The 16,671-nt window shown below is 49.8% G+C and overlaps 1 protein-coding gene across 8 annotated transcripts in view; it reads right to left on the minus strand.

Annotated features, from left to right (window-relative positions):
• Positions 1–16,671, minus strand: part of DISC1 (DISC1 scaffold protein) — a 353,386-nt gene that overhangs the window by 281,534 nt on the left and 55,181 nt on the right. For all 8 annotated transcript variants that reach the window (XR_005016896.1, XR_005016897.1, XR_005016895.1 and 5 more), the window contains exons 2-3: positions 14,018–15,000; positions 4,098–4,167 (exon numbers count right to left, since the gene is read on the minus strand). Coding sequence is in view for 5 of the 8 variants with exons in the window: in XM_036829396.1 (XP_036685291.1) it covers positions 4,098–4,167; positions 14,018–15,000 (1,053 nt within the window). In the remaining 3 variants the exon portion in view is untranslated. The remainder of the gene's footprint in view (positions 1–4,097; positions 4,168–14,017; positions 15,001–16,671) is intronic.

Here is a 16,671-nt window from a genome sequence, read left to right on the forward strand (position 1 = left end):
TTCACGTCGGGGTTCAGGGCAGCTCTTTTCAAGTCAGAACACAAAACGGTACAGGCTGCCGAGAGTCACATTTCTGTTCTGGGGACCCCAGCATGGTACCCATCTCCCACTGACTCTGCTGTCCTGCGGGTATAAAAATGACCAGATTCTACTCAAGCTTGTTTTCTGCTTCCTAGGCTCGGATGAAATGCGGTGAAAAGGAATCCGTGGGTTCTCGCTGCGCTCAGTCACGTCTGAGTTCTGAGACGAGAAGGCATTAAACTTCAGGAAGCCACGGGAGGACATTCAGAGCGGGGTCCCCGTGAAAGAAAGGGGTGTTGGCTTGGATAATCTGCACACTCACCAAAGAGCCACTGTGGATAGAGAAATCTTGCTAAAGAAAGAATTCAGAAAAAAAAAGAAAATGATGGCAACTTAGACAAGAACCAGTCACTTTCTAGCACAGTTTCATGCTTGGCCTCTGCTGTGATCATTTTTCTCTCAACGCCTCACATTTTTATTGTGCTAGAATTTTGTAACAATGACTACTGGTTGAGACAAGGAGAGAGAAAGGAAGTCAGGGCTGGCCATTCTTCACTCCAAGAAGGAAAGTCTAGACAAGCAGCAAGGCCAGCTCTGCGACGCGGCACAGTGATACGCGTCACTTAAGTGCTGCACTCACCTCCGTACGACCTCGCCTCGTGCGCTTGGGAAGCGGATATGGTCACTGGGGGACACGGGAGGCCAGGGGGTGGAGAGGCCACAGATCCATGCAGGAACAACTAGGAGAGTAACCATATTGAAATTCGTGGTCCGTCACAGACTTAGAGAATGAACTTACGGTTACCAGCGGGGAAGGGTGGAGGAAAGGGATAGTTAGGGAGTTTGGGATTGACATGTACACACTGCTACATTTATTCAATAAAATGGATACCCAACAAGGACCTACTGTACAGCACAGGGAACTCTGCTCAATGTGATGGGGCAGCCTGGATGGGAGGGCAGTGTGGGGGAGACGAGATACATGTTTGTGTACGGCTGAGTCACTTTGCTGTGCACCTGAGACGATCACAACATTGTTACTCGGCTATACTCCAACATAAAATAAAAAGTTTAAAAAAAAAAGATTAAAAAAAATTTTCTAAAGGTGAAAGAAAGGAAGGGAGGGAGGGAGGGAAAGAAAGAAAGAAAATCGTGGTCCACACTCTCCTTTTCTCCCTCCCAGCACATCACAGACCCTGGTCACTCCTCCCCCATCTCTGGACGGCAGTGTCTCCCACTGTGGGACTCTGAGGTCTCATCCTTACCCCCCAGCGGACATCGGATAAGCAGTAATGCGCTGAAACCGATGCGCATTTTCAGTCTCTAGGAGAAAGACCCTAAGCACATACCAAATAGCAACATTCTTTTTCTCCCAAGCCCTCCCAGCTTTATGCAAGAATATAAGGAAATATGAATCTTCCTTCCCTAGTGAGGGAGAGATGTAATAATTAGAGGCCTGAGGTTTCCCCACGAGGCATCAGCGGGTAACTCTGCCAGCCCTTTAATGAGATAAAACATGGAACTTTCTATTCTGGGCTTATGGCTCCTTGCTCTGGAACACAAAGTCATTTTAATGAGTGAATCTAGAAAGAAAGAGAGAAAAGCAAAAAAAAAAACCAAGGGGGTAAGGTCACCCTCTAGATGCTTCTGGCTAACCTCGTGGACACCGGCAGACGCCTTCCCCAGAGACAGAGCACAGCTGCACAGCTGCTCCTAACAAAAAGAAGGGAGCCCACACGAAGACTAAAGGCTGAGTGGCAAGAAATTCTCAGCAACTCTGAAAATGTTTTTTAGTCACCCTGCATAAACTAGAGGAGACAGGAAATTGTATTCAAATCCTATCTCAACAAATCTCACGACAACAAGCTCTCCACCTCAACGCTATCCAAACTTCCCTAACGCCGTAGCAATCAGTTTACGAGAATTTATTGATCACCTACTATGTGCTAGTCCATGTCCTTGCACTGGGCCCTGCAGCGATCCGTTTCAGACAACAGCCAGTTTCAAATCTCCTTTCAAGGCAAGCAGACTTTGGGATGGTGGCTTATAGCAGTGGTGGCTCTTCCAGCTCTTGGTCCTTCTGTAAAATGCCCTTCCGGCGTATCCTACGCACCCCTCAGGGCCTAGATACATTGCCGCCTCCACCAGGAGGGACACGGCCCATGGACTGAACCCCACCTGCCGGACTCAGCTGGCCACTGTACCACAGGCCTGATTCTCCATGGAGGAAAGTCCTACACCAGCGTTTGCCCAAATGTCAACATGCACCCCAGTCACCTGGAAGGCTTGGGAAAGCACAGAATGCCGGGCCTACCCCAAAACTTTTCCTTCGGTACACAGTGACATACAAACAAGGAAAGAAGATAGGTAGAAACACTGGATAAAGGTGCCTTTATTCTTTTAGCTTCCCTGGGAGGTGTGTCCCGTTCAACCTCATCCCCTGAGGTGTTTCAGAGACATTTGGAGAAAAGACTAAAGAAGTGAGGCCTTCATTTAATGAAGCCCGTCGAGAGAACCACGTCCAGAATGTCCGAGTTTTTCTTGATCAGAAAAAGAGGGCGCGGTTTTCCACCTGTGTCCGAAGCTTTGTGTGTTACAGAGAGAGCCGTGTTGTTAAAGGAACCAAGACTCAGCCCGTGGAAGAGAAAATAAATGTGTGCCACAGCTGGGAGCCTCAAAACCTAGGTGTAATTGTCTTCTGGAGACAGAAGCCCCCAGGGGCACACTGGTCCAGGAATACCTCATCTGCTCTTGGTCTACAGCTGGGCGGGGGGAACGGGCTACTTCCCCAAGCGTCGGACCTGCTTCCTCTCCCACACCCCTCATCCTCCTCCTGGCCTCATTCTGAAATCGAAACGGCCTGTCAAAGAGAAGTGGCAGAGTTTACAGAGTTCCACCTCCATCCCCAAATTCCTCTCCTTCCTCCCACCGCCCATCACTAAGCCCCATCCCAATGGTGTAGGAGGACTTCAGACAGCATCAACTCTGGATGTCTCCTAGAAGAGGATTGGCACCCTCCTTGTGGAAGTCGCTCACCCCATTCCTGTAGCGCCCCATTTCCTCATGGTCTGTGACGAATCCCCTGGGAAACCAGAATATGGGCCCATGAGGTTGAAGACCAAGCCTCAAGGCCACCCAGCTTCCTGGGGATCCTTAGATCTACATTATTTCCAGACCAAACGTCGGTGTGCGAAACTGGGTTATCACCAGCAGTCTACCTCGAGTTCATGAGTGGCTGGGGGAAGCTGGAAGTCCTTTTAGGCCCTCTCTTTTCCCCTGACCCAGCAGAAATGGGTGTGAGATATTGCAGTCGGCACCCGCGTCCCTAAGATCCTTCCCAAGCCAACCATACCTGCGACCTTCCCTTTCACATAGTCTACCCTGCGTCCACTCGGCTGCCATGACTGCCCTCGTCTGCTATGACCCAACTCCTGTTTGGGTGCCTCATTCTGTTTTTTCGGGCTCCTGACCAACTCTTCCGTCTTCATGTCATGACTTCTCCTTTCCAGCTTGGCTACTTCAGGCCATCTACGTGGGAATTTGGATACATTCGTGCCCGCTGGCACAGCCTGGCATCATATCTTGAGCTCACCCCCATCTCCCACACCTGGTCCCCGAGAGCATGAAGTCAGAAAGCTCCATGAAGGTTCACACTCACAGGCATCCCAAAGTCAGATACTGTGTCCACCTTACTCTCCTATTCCTTCCACAGTGCCGAGCACACAGTAGGTGTTCAACAAACATTTTCTGATGCGTGAATAACGTTTAGATATATCACACCTTAGGCAGATAGATGATGAGTTAATATAACTTATATTGTGCCAGTATTCAGAGTGTTTCTGGACAATCAATAAAGTTATACTTATGACCCAAAGGATTATTGCTCATCAAGTGCTTTGAAATCCACAAAATATCAGTGCTGTAAAATAGTCAACTGTTACTGAGAGGAGGTGGTCAAAGGAACAGATTACACGATTCATTTGGGGTGTGGAGGATAGGGGTAAGTAAGGAGGGAAAGAGAAATTGGACATTATGGCAAAAAGGAAGAAAGAATCCATAAGCAAAGTAAAACTCACCCTTATCATAATCATCTTCCTCAACCGCTTTTTCTTGAAGTTTCTGAAGCTTTAAGCTTAAGGATTTTACCTATGTTGGTTTGAAGGGGAAAAAATGAAAACCAAATTACAATCGCATTCACGCAAACTTATTTTGCTAAAGCTAAGAACACTTAGAAACTATTTTGAAGCCGAACCACTTTATTCTCCTTTAAAAAAAGAACCACAAATGTACGTTTTTTCGATGCCAGATGCATTTGTTTCTCCAAAAAAAGTTATACAGAGAAAAAGTGTAATTTGAGCATAAAATCCACAAAAAGAGAATGTTATTTTAAACAAAAACATCACGCTGTACCCTTACCTGTGTGAAAAATGCATAATAAAAAGGAATACAAATTTCCTGACCTGACCAAATGGTTCCTGTTCAAAAAACCACATTAAAATTATGGAAGTAAACACACCAACATTAGAAGAGAAACCAAGAGAAGAAAAGCATGAACTTCAACTCGACAGGCTGTCCTGAGGGCTAGGCAAGAATGAAAAGAAGGACTTTACCAAAGACGTCCTACGGTTCACACACCTTCCATTACAGAAAAGGGCACTGTCTTACTTAACACGCATGTGCACTCAACGATCCCATCACTTGTCTGAGAATTACCAACATGTTCATTTGTAATTATTTCTCTTCTCAACAGGAGGCCCCGGGATTTTCTGCAGGGAGATTCTTAGCCTATGGATGAGTGGATTTAAGCTTGCTCCCTGAAAACCTGCTTCCTCCCATCCTTTGCCAGCTCACACCTACCTCTCCTTCCACACCTGGCTCAGATGTCACCCCCTCCATTCCATGTTAAATGTCCTTCCTCTCTCTGGCCATCATCACCTGTACTTGTACTTATTCACAAGATCCGAGCCATTTAACAAATATTTACTCTAAGTGCCAGGCACTGTTTGAGGGGTTGCAGATAACAGCACAAAATTCTTAGCCCTCTAGCCTTACAATTTCATGTAGGAAGGCAAAAAATAAACTTAATAAGTAAGTTTTACGGAGCCTTAGAAATGGATTAGAGCTATGAATGAAGGAAAAAGTAGAACCACGTCACGGGGGTCAGGAAAGCTGGCAGACGGTGGGGTTGCGATTTTCAGTAAAATCTCACTGAGAAGGTGACATCTGAGCAAAGATGTATACGTGGTTAGGGAGTGACCCGTGAGGCTCTCTGGGAGAAACATGTTCCAAGAGAGAGAAGAGCTGGCACAAAGGCTCCAGGCAGCAGTGCTCTGGGCTCAGCAAAGTAGAGCAGGAGGCCACTGGGCCTGGAGAGGCTTGGTTAAAGGGGAAATTGTAGGAGATGAGGTCAGAGGGGTAATGAGGAATGTGGGATGAAGAAACATGAAGTTTAGACATTTAAAAGTTCTGATTTCGGGGCTTCCCTGGTGGCGCAGTGGTTAAGAATCCACCTGCCAATGCAGGGGACACGGGTTCGAGCCCTGGTCCGGGAAGATCCCACATGCCGCAGAGCAACTAAGCCCATGAGCCACAACTACTCAGCCTGCGCTCTAGAGCCCACAAGCCACAACTACTGAGCCCACGTGCCACAACTACTGAGCCTGCGCTCTAGAGCCCGCCACAACTACTGAGCCTGCGCTCTAGAGCCTGCAAGCCACAACTACTAAGCCCACGTGCCACAACTACTGAGCCCACGTGCCACAACTACTGAAGCCCATGCACCTGGAGCCCGTGCTCTGCAACAAAAGAAGCCACCACAATAAGAAGCCTGTGCACCGCAACGAAGAGTAGCCCCCACTCGCCGCAACTAGAGAAAGCCCGCGTGCAGCAACCCAACGCAGCCTAAATAAATAAACAAATAAATAAATAAAAGTTCTGATTTCACTCTGAGGGGCATGGGAGCTGCCGGGGGGCTTTGAGCGAAAGAGTTCATGATCGGCTATTTGTTTGAACGGTTTCCTCCTGACTGCCAAGGGCAAGGGCAGAAGTCAGGTGGCCAGGGAGGAGGCCCTGGATATAACCCAGGAAGGACGGGACGGTAGCTTGGATTCTAGCGGGAGCGGTGAAGTGATGAGAAGTGATCCAGTTGTGGATGTGCTCAGAAGACAGCTGGTGGGAGACAGACCCAGCAGGATTCGCTAAGAGACCCCACGTGCGGGGTGAGGAAGAGCAGGATGATGCCTGGGTTTTGGTCTGAGCCACTGAAGGACGGAGTTACAAGAAGTTGTCTTAGGACTTATCACACCAGGTGACAGCTATTGTTGCGTTGTGTTGCGTTGCGGTTTTTTTTAACATTTATTTATTTACTTGGCTGAGCCGGGTCTTGGTTGTGGCACGCGGGATCTTCGTGGCCGCGTGTGGGCCCTTTAGTTGCAGCATATGGGACCTTTCAGTTGTGTCTGTGTACTCCATCTGACCTTGAACATCTGGAGGGCAAAAACTACTTTGCATCCATGTAGAAAATGGCAGCGGTCACCCTTATTTGGTTCTCCACCGATCTGGGCTCTTGGAAGGATTACACTTCCTCCCCTCCCTGTTCTGCTTAACGGGTTGTGAATGGAAGGGACACAGGTGGCTCGTGCACTGCAGCACTGAACTGCTCCTGTGGACCCCTCAGCCTTCTCCTCCTTATCTCAGGGACTGAGGGGGCCCGTGCGCTCAGGGGTGAAGCAGAGCCCCCAACCACCCTGCGGAACATGACGTGTAGGCAAGAAACACAGCTGTGTTACGTGAAGCCTCTCATATTGCATTGCTGCCTGTTACTAACCTATTCCAACTAATACAGCCTCCAAAGCCAGGCACAAGGTGTTGTACGATTAGTAGTAGGCAAACGCTTTCCGAAGGAATGAAAGAACGAGTAAATAAATATGTTTATCCTTGAGTTGGTCCATGTGACAGGTACCGATTTTGCCAGTAACTTAGTCTCATATATTAGGGATGGAGGACAGGTTCAATCGCCATGTAAAGTTATAGCATCACCACCACCACATGCAAATGATGGGGTTATTCAACCCTAGAGCTGACACAGAAGAAATACAGGAAAGAAGGTTGAAGAAAAATTTACAACCAGCGCTCACCTCACCTTACCACCTCACCCAGCTCTCCCTGTAGGACCCTGAATTGATGCCCTGGGATGCATGTGAATGTCCACCTCAGCTGGAAGCACAGCCACCGATGCGCATGTCTTATCCAGCGACACAGCCCAGGTGAGGCAGGCACTTTCTCTCCGTTTCTTCCAGCTCCACAACCTCAGGTGGGACTCAGCACGCAGGGCCCTCCCCACTTCCCTCCTCTGCACCCCAGTTAGCATTTCCTTTCATCGCGATTTTCTCAGCCCCACCCAACTCCTGGCAATGTCCCTGGGTGGCTATTCCTAAACAGTGTAAAATGTAGTCGATTCTCATGCGTGGTCGTTATGTTCTATAGAATCGCTGGGAATGCTCAGTTAGCAAATGCTGCACCACTGCTTCCAGGGGAAATACTGAGTTAGGTCACAATATTTTGCCAACTGATCAACACATAACCTTGTTTTATGTGTGGTTCGGTTTAAAGATGCCGTATTTGATATTTATTTCCGCCTCAGTAACACTGAGCTCATGGCCAACAGCACAACGACTCACACCTGAACGAGGCTCATCTAACACACGCATTTTCGCCACTAGGCACATCACAGCCTTCTTGCGCTCAGGAGGACCAGACAGCACTGCCAGCCCTGTGCTCGGGGGCCAGCTTAAACAGTGACATCACCAACAAAAAGAAAACAAAAAAATGTGAAAAACATGGCACTAAAAATAAAAATTAAAAAAAAAAAACAATCACTTTGCTGCTCACCTGAAACTAACACGACGTTGTAAATCAACTAGGCGCCAATAAAAATAAATAAATGTTTTAAAAAAACTTTATACCAAATTTGAGAAAAAAAAAAAAAAAATAGGTCACCAGAGAAAAGGGAACCCTCCTGCAGTGTTGGTGGGAATGTAAACTGATACAGCCACTATGGAGAACAGTATAGAAGTTCCTTTAAAAACTAAAAATAGAACTACCGTACGACCCAGCAATCCCACTACTGGGCATATACCCTGAGAAAACCATAATTCAAAAAGAGTCATGTACCACAATGTTCATTGCAGCTCTATTTACAATAGCCAGGACATGGAAGCAACATAAGTGTCCATCGACAGATGACTGGATAAAGAAGATGTGATACATATATACAATGGAATATTAGCCATAAAAAGGAAAGAAATTGAGTTATTTGTAGTGAGGTGGATGGACCTAGAGTCTGTCATACAGGGTGAAGTACGTCAGAAAGAGAAAAAACAAATACGGTATGCTAACGCATATATACGGAATCTAAAAAAGCGGTACTGATGAAACTAGTGGCAGGGCAGGAATAAAGACGCAGACATAGAGAATGGACTTGAGGACGCGGGGGGGGGATGGGTAAGCTGGGACAAAGTGAGAGAGTAGCATGGACATATATACACTACCAAATGTAAAAAAGATAGCTAGTGGGAAGCAGCCGCATAGCACAGGGAGATCAGCTCAGTGCTTTGTGACCACCTAGAAGGGTGGGATAGGGAGGGTGGGAGGGAGGCTCAAGAGGGAGGGGATATGGGGATATATGTATATGTATAGCTGATTCACTTTGTTATACAGCAGAAACTAACATGACACTGTAATGCAATTATACTCCAATAAAGATGTGAAAAAAAGAACAGGCCACCAAAAGGACACTAGTTTACAGTCTGAGCTGAAACAAGACCTCAACTAGAAACTGCATGTTGGGTGGCTCAAATTTTTAGCCTGTGCATGTCCACAAACGACCGGCAAAGCACTGTGAGCACTGACTTTGGTCTTCAATAAATGTGAGCAAGTAAGTGAATTCCCAAATACAGAATCCGCGAATACGGAGGATGGACTGTATTTAAAAGGAGCTAAAACTCAAATTCCTGAGATTTGCACTTTTACTTAAGCAGAGGGGAAAGGGGGTGAAGGAAGTAGAATAAAATATCTGAAAGGTGCCGGAACACTAGAATCCCAATCTTCCCAGAGATCTTTCGGAAGAGCCCAACCCCTCTCCCCAGTCCTGTAGCCCAAATGAGCAATCTGGGGTCTCTGCACAAACAGGATGGAAAAAGCAAGGTCTCCCTCATCACACACAACTCCACGGTCAGGAACCTCTTCCTCCACCTGAAGCAAAATCTGCCTTCCTGTTAAGTCCTACACCCTGGCCCGAGTCCCTTCTGTCACTCCCACCGCCCTGAATAAAGGTCGTCCCTCTTCCACACATCAGCCATTCAAATCGCTGGAAAGAGCATCATGTTTCTCTCTGTCCAGGTGCTGGATTACCATAAACAAAGATACTTAAACAACAGATAAACTGTGTCCAGATCCTACCATTCGAGACAAGGTACGAGTTTAATTTGAACTGTGGGGAGACGACTCAATTCTTTTTGACTCAAATTCTCCTAATCTGAGCTATTTCTCTAATGATAATAATAAGTAATATTCTGGGTTCTTGCTAGGTACCAGAACCGGTCTGAAGCCCTGCGCATGGACGGACACTTTAATCCTCACGACTATCTAATGAGGTAGGGGGCTGTGGTCACCTCCACCTTCTACAAGAGCGTCTTGAGGCACAGAACAGTGAAGCAAATGCCCTCAGGTCACATAGCAAGGAAAGGAAAGCGCCGGGCTACCACCCAGGCAGTCCCACCAGCCTGCCAGGAGTGCAAGCCCATGGGTGACCCAGCAGCAACCAAGACCCCAAAGAATAACTCTCCCATGGGTTATGACCAATTATTCATTTTTAAAAGCTGCATGTGCGCAATCAAGGAGAAAAGAAGAGCTATATCTAGGGTGGGTTTTCTTTCTTTTCAAAACTAAAAATCATGAAATCCAAAAAGTGAGTCAAGGTGGTTCTCCCCAGCCACAGACCCTGGAATTCCAGTTCCTGGGCCCCCCAATGTCCCGGTGGTGCAGAGACTGGCATGGTGAACCCGTGGCACAGCTGGGCCCCCAGAGAGCACATCTACTCAGGGTTTCACAGGCTCCAATTTACCAAAACTCCTAGGTTCACAGGAGGACACGATCTACATCTGGGTAAGAAGAGTTAAAAGGAAGGGAAAAATAAAATTTAAAAAAATCATTAAAAAAAAAAAAAAAAAGGAAGGGAAAAACTATTGGTGCCACCAAAACCCAGGAGGCCAGATCTTGTGAACTGACTGCAGCAGACCCATTGCCAAGCAAGTTTCTGTTTGTTTAGTTATTTGGGAGGTAGGGAAGCTAGTCTTTATAACTGCATTCTACTTTTGCTTGACTTGGATCAAAACTTGGATTTTTGAAACGGAGAAATGCAGATATGGTGCCGAGATTTTTTTTTAAAGCTCTCAGGAATAAAGTGCTGGAAATTGGCATTTAGAGTCTGAAAAGCACAATGGTGCAAACCTCCACTGAGTGTCTGGACCCTTGTATGTGCAACTCTCAGCATCTCTCCTTATGCCTCAGACAGTCAATCCAAGAAATCTGTCAATTAGATACCTGTGTCCCATCTTAGCAAGATAAATTATTTCACTAAAACTAGAAGTTAATCAAGCACCAGGCAGTATGCGAGGCATCAGGCATCCAAAAATGTCTAAGCAAAGTGACGTATATAGCTAAGGCGCTCATGGTCAAGTGAGGAACTTGGACCCCAAACAAAGGATTATTAACGTGACGAGTGCTGTAATGGGGCATGTGCAAAGGGCTGCGGGAACGGAAGAGAATGGAGGGAATCATTTGGTCTCGGGGGGTAAGAGAGGCCTCACGTGGAAGTGGCTTTGAAGTCACACCAAAAGGGGTAAGGAGAGCTGGGCAGGTGGCACAGTGCAGGAAGGTCATTCCGGGCGGAGGCCAGAGGCACAGGAACAGGATGCAGCCCCCAATGGCTGAGCTGGCAGGAGTAAGGCACCTGGGCAGTCGGGCAGCTGGAGCAGGTCGGGAAAGGTCTCGATTACCAGGATGAGGAATTTGGAGACCCTCCCGAGAGAAGCAACAAACCACCCAAGGCTTTAAGCCAAGGAATGACGCCATCCCAGCAGTGTTCCTGAAGGCTGCTGGCCACGCGGAGGATGAACTGGGGAAGAGAGACGCTGGAGGAAGGTAACTACACCAGGAACCTGTTGCAGGACCCACGTGAAAGGTAACAAGGATCTGAACCAGGCAGGGGCCGTGGCCGTGGCCATGACCATGAGAGCGGGTTAGCTGCAGGACCGACGGAGCTTAGAGACGGAGCAGAGGTGGAGAACAAGGTGGAGGGAGGTGTCGAAGAGGCTGCAGCTTGGGCTTCCCTGGTGGCGCAGTGGTTGAGAATCCGCCTGCCAATGCAGGGGACACGGGTTTGAGCCCTGGTCTGGGAAGATCCCACATGCCACGGAGCAGCTGGGCCCGTGAGCCACAACTACTGAGCCTGCGCGTCTGGAGCCTGTGCCCCGCAACAGGAGGGGCCGTGATAGTGAAAGGCCCGCGCACCGCGATGAAGAGCGGTCCCCGCACCGCGATGAAGAGTGGCCCCCGCTTGCCGCAACTAGAGAAAGCCCTCGCACGAACCGAAGACCCAACACAGCCAAAAATAAATAATAAATAAATAAATAAAGTAGCTATAAAATTTAAAAAAAAAAAGAAGAGGCTGCAGCTCCTCTCAGGAGCTGGATGGATTGTACTAACTCGAATCGACAATTACAGATCAACGGCGAGGCCCGTTAGAGCGGGTTTGGTGGGGAAGACAGTGGCGTCAGTTCGGAACACGTCTGGCTCAAAGATTCCACGCATCACCTGGGAACAGAGACCCGCACGCTGGCCCGGCTGCACTATCTCCCTGGGTGACAAACAGGGATGGGGCCAGGAACATCAGGCCACAGGTAAGGGGTCGAGGGTAACTGAGACCAGCTGCTGGGAATGAACGAGAGCCTCACGTTTTCAGGTACTCCTCCCAACTCCTGATGAGATGGGCCCTACTTCCCTGCTTACGTGTACATGTGCCACACACATGCGCATGCACACATACACGTGCCCACACATATGCACACACACATGCCACCACACATACACGTGCCCACATATATGCACACACACATGCCCCCACACATACACGTGCCCACACATATGCACACACATACTCATGCACACATATACATGCACACACATACTCATGCCCACACATATGCACACATACACATGCCCACACATATGAACGCACATACACATGCACACATATACATGCACACACATATTCATGCCCACACATATGCACACATACACATGCCCACACATATGCACATACACATGCACACATATACATGCACACGCATACACATGCACACATATACATGCACACGCATACACATGCCCACACATATGCACACACATACTCATGCCCACACATATGCACACACATACTCATGCCCACACATATGCACACACATACTCGTGCCCACACATATGCACACACATACTCATGCCCACACATATGCACACACATACTCATGCACACACATACATGCACACACTCATGCCCACACATATGCACACATACACATGTCCACACATATGCACACACATACTCATGCCCACACATATGGAGGCCCACAAATATGCACACACATACACATGCCCACACATATGCACACACATACTCATGCCCACACATATGCACACACATACTCATGCCCACACATATGCACATACACATGCCCACACATATGCACACACATACACATGCACACATATACATGCACATACTCATGCCCACACATATGCACACACATACTCATGCCCACACATACTCATGCCCACACATATGCACACACATACTCATGCCCACACATATGCACACACATACTCATGCCCACACATACTCATGCCCACACATATGCACACACATACTCATGCCCACACATATGCACACACATACTCATGCCCACACATACTCATGCCCACACATATGCACACACATACTCATGCCCACACATATGCACATACACATGCCCACACATATGCACACACATACACATGCACACATATACATGCACATACTCATGCCCACACATATGCACACACATACTCATGCCCACACATATGCACACACATACACATGCACACATATACATGCACACACATACTCATGCACACATCCCAGAAGGAAAACAGTCTTTCAACAGGACGAGCCAATGGGTCACCACAAGCGTCTCTGCCCGGGATTCTCTGGGAACTTTTCGGCGTAGAACACCCCTGCCTACTCCCAGGTGTACCCACCCCTCAGGTAACTGGGTGGACAGCAACATCATGATGCCAGGACTGACATCTATACAGCCTGTCCCAACTTCCAAAGCACTTACATTCCCACTTGAACCACAGTACAATCCCGTGTCGTGTTATCGTCTCTAAATAAGGAAACTGAGGGGCTGAGAGGTTTAGCGACCAGAAACAAAGTCTCCCGACTCTCTGTCAGGAGTTCCCACGGCTGCAGTACAAGATGAGCGCTGTAGATGCAGAAGCAGCTCTGGATCGCCGCCAGTTCAGAGCAACACTGCGTCTATATCCCCCAACCCTGTCCACACGCCAGCCAGCTCCATCTCCCCGGCTCCCTGGCCCCAACCCCGTTTCAAAGCAAAGCTCAGCTGAGCTAACCCTGCATCGCCCAGGCCAGAAACTGCAGAGGACCTGCGGCCCAACAGACAACAAACCTGAGCATCTAAGGGACAGAGAAAATGAGAAGAGGTTCGAGTTCAAGCTGAAAGAGAAGAGAGAGCAGTGAGGCAACATCTCTTTGCAGCCAGCCGCCAAAGGAGCTGCCGGCGGGGAGCTGGGCAACCCCAGAAGTGCTGTTTCCTGCCCTGTGTCCAGAACTAATCTGAGCCGTGACCATCACCAGCCCACAGGCTGCAGAGACACCCACCTCCAGCCGCCGCTGCTGGCCCTGCAGGCAGTGCGACAGTGCCAGCTTGCATCTGCCAAGCAGAGGGTCCCAACGGTGAGCATCCCCCGGGCTGCCGCCCTCAAACCACGAGGGATCCGCGGCGCAGGAGGAGGTGGCATCCGTGTCCAACAAAGGAAGCGGCTCGCACTCCAGCCTGGGGCCGCCCCCTGAGGTCTGGGCGGCGTCTGCCAGGCCCTGAGGAGCCTTGAGAGCCAAGGGGGAGGAGAGGATCCGAGGGTGCCCGCGGGGTCCGTCCGAGCTGGCGGCCTTGGCCTCCGTCTCCTCGGGGCTCTGACGCGGGGCCTCGGCCTCTCTGGATGGCGGGCAGCCTTCTGCCTCGCCCCGTTCCCCAGCAGAACCCAGGGAGAGGCGAATGAAACTAAAGCTGGAGGTGAAGACGTCCTGGGAGCCGGCAGGGGTGGAGGGGGCCTCGGGGCCACTTCCGAGGCCGCCGCTGGTGCCCCTCACCTCCTCCGGGGACAGACGGCCTTTGGTCCAGGCTGCTTCCCGGCGAGGGCTTGGGGCCTCATGAGTGTCCATGGGTGGCAGCTCCCCCGGACGCCCGGCGTCCCAGGGGCCACAGGGTCTGGGGAGTCTCTTGGGCAGGGTGGTGCCAGCCCTGGGATGAGTCCCAAAGAGCCCTGGGCTTCCTCTCACGGCCACCAGAGCCAGGCCTCGGTAGCCCACGGAAGTCAGAGCCGAGGCTGCTGTGCTCCTGGGAACGGGGTTCCCAACCGAGGGACCTCGCCACTGGCCTCCAGGGTCAAGGCCACACGGCCCGGCACTGGACTCAGCGTGGTGGGACTCCTCACCGCGCGCCCCTCCCTGGGCCCGGAACAGGGCGCCCACTGGCGGGGAGAGGAACCCGATCCGGGGCCCAGCTGCGCTTCTCACGTAGCCCGGCCTCCGTGCCAGCCGCCTCCTCCGAAAAGACGCTGCCGGTGGTAAGCAATCTTCGCTGCCTGGAAAGAAAGAGGAAACAGCACCGTAAACACGCACGTCTCCCTGGCTCAGCTGGAACTGCGTTTGGAGAACATCCCCGGGTTCAGAGGTCATCCCTCGGGGCATCTGTCAGAGATGCTGGCTCAGTGGTCCCCAGGCCAACCTGGTATGAAAACCCTGATTATCCTCGGGAAGCATCCGCCTAGGATGCGTAGACACAGCACAGCATCCCAGCTCCGCTGTTGAGCGGAACAGCTGGCCCTGCTGTGGGTTATGCCAACACGGCGGCGAGCACATTGGAGGCACAGCCTCGGCAGCTCCTTCTGAGCCCCCAGCATCCTGCCTGGTGGTCTTTTAGCAGCATCAGCACTTTCATCCTGGAGTGCTCTGGAAGGCAAACGATCTGAAGCCGAACGCCGGCGCACTCCCCCAGATGAGATCCAGCTGCCTAATCTGGCTACACTTAACACGTACGTGTGGTTTCATTATCTGAGTTACCCATGTCCCTGCATGCCTGCGGACCGTGGAAAGCTGGCAGAGACACAATCTATGCCCGTCTATTCATCTCACAGGGGATTACAGGAGGCCCTGCTTGCTGTGTTCTCCAAACCAGGGGCTGTGTTCCCTTCCCAGCTATGCGAGAGGGGTAGAAACAATGACAATCGCTGATACCTCTCAGGGGCATGACGCTACAGCAGTTGGAGAGCGTAGGCTCTGGCACCTCACTGCCTGGTTCAGACCTGGTTGTGCCGTTGCTGGCTGTGTGACCTTCCACAAGTTACTTGGCCTCTCTGTGCCTCAGTTTGCTTATCAGTAAAATGGAAATATCCACAGTACCTCTCCCCTAGGGTGGTTGTGAGCATTAAACTAAATGAGTTGCTACAAGCAGGCAGCTCAGAACAGTGCCTGGCACTCATAATAAGTGTGATTAAAGTGTTAGTTACTATTTTAACATTTTAAAGCACCCCGTTACTCATGATGTGTCTTCATCCACATTAATTTCCTTTGCTCCCTACCAAAGTCATGTGAATCAACCAGACCAGGAATTATAACTTTCCTTTTATAATTAAAGAAACTGAGGTTCAGAGAAATTAAACAGCTGCAAGTGGCCGAGTGACCAGGGCCAAAGTCTCCGGACTCAGCCCACGCGGTGCTCTCACTTTGGGGCCCTGCCGCACCTCAAATGAGACTGGATGGGAAGGGTAAAAGCGGGAGCAGACAGCATGAAGCACAGCTGTACATATACACAGCCTGTGGCAAGAAGCGGAGTACAGCTCCCCGCCAGGTCCACGCATCTCTCCCCACCTCCCAGAACACAGATGCTCCCGGCATCCTCGTCATGGTAAACAGACAGCACTGAGCGTCTAGGGTACCACTGTGTTATGATCATGCCCTGCATTTAAGTTGCTCAATAAATGGTGAATGAATGAATGGATGCATGGATATATGGAGGGAAGGTAGAATAGATGGATGGATGGATGGATGGATGGATGGATGGATGGATGGACGGATGGATGTATGGACGGATGGACAGACTGGGGCCCATCTGAGCCCCAAACACACGCTCTTTCTGCACCCTTTGCCTCAAAGTATATCCCTTAGGATGACAACTTGAAATGACAAGAAGTCAGAAGAAAGAATTTTCTTTTTTCTTCATTTATTTTTCTTTTCTTCCATGCAAAGTTGGAATC

Source organism: Balaenoptera musculus, chromosome 16 (assembly GCF_009873245.2).
Source record: "Balaenoptera musculus isolate JJ_BM4_2016_0621 chromosome 16, mBalMus1.pri.v3, whole genome shotgun sequence".
Lineage (NCBI taxonomy): Eukaryota > Metazoa > Chordata > Mammalia > Artiodactyla > Balaenopteridae > Balaenoptera > Balaenoptera musculus.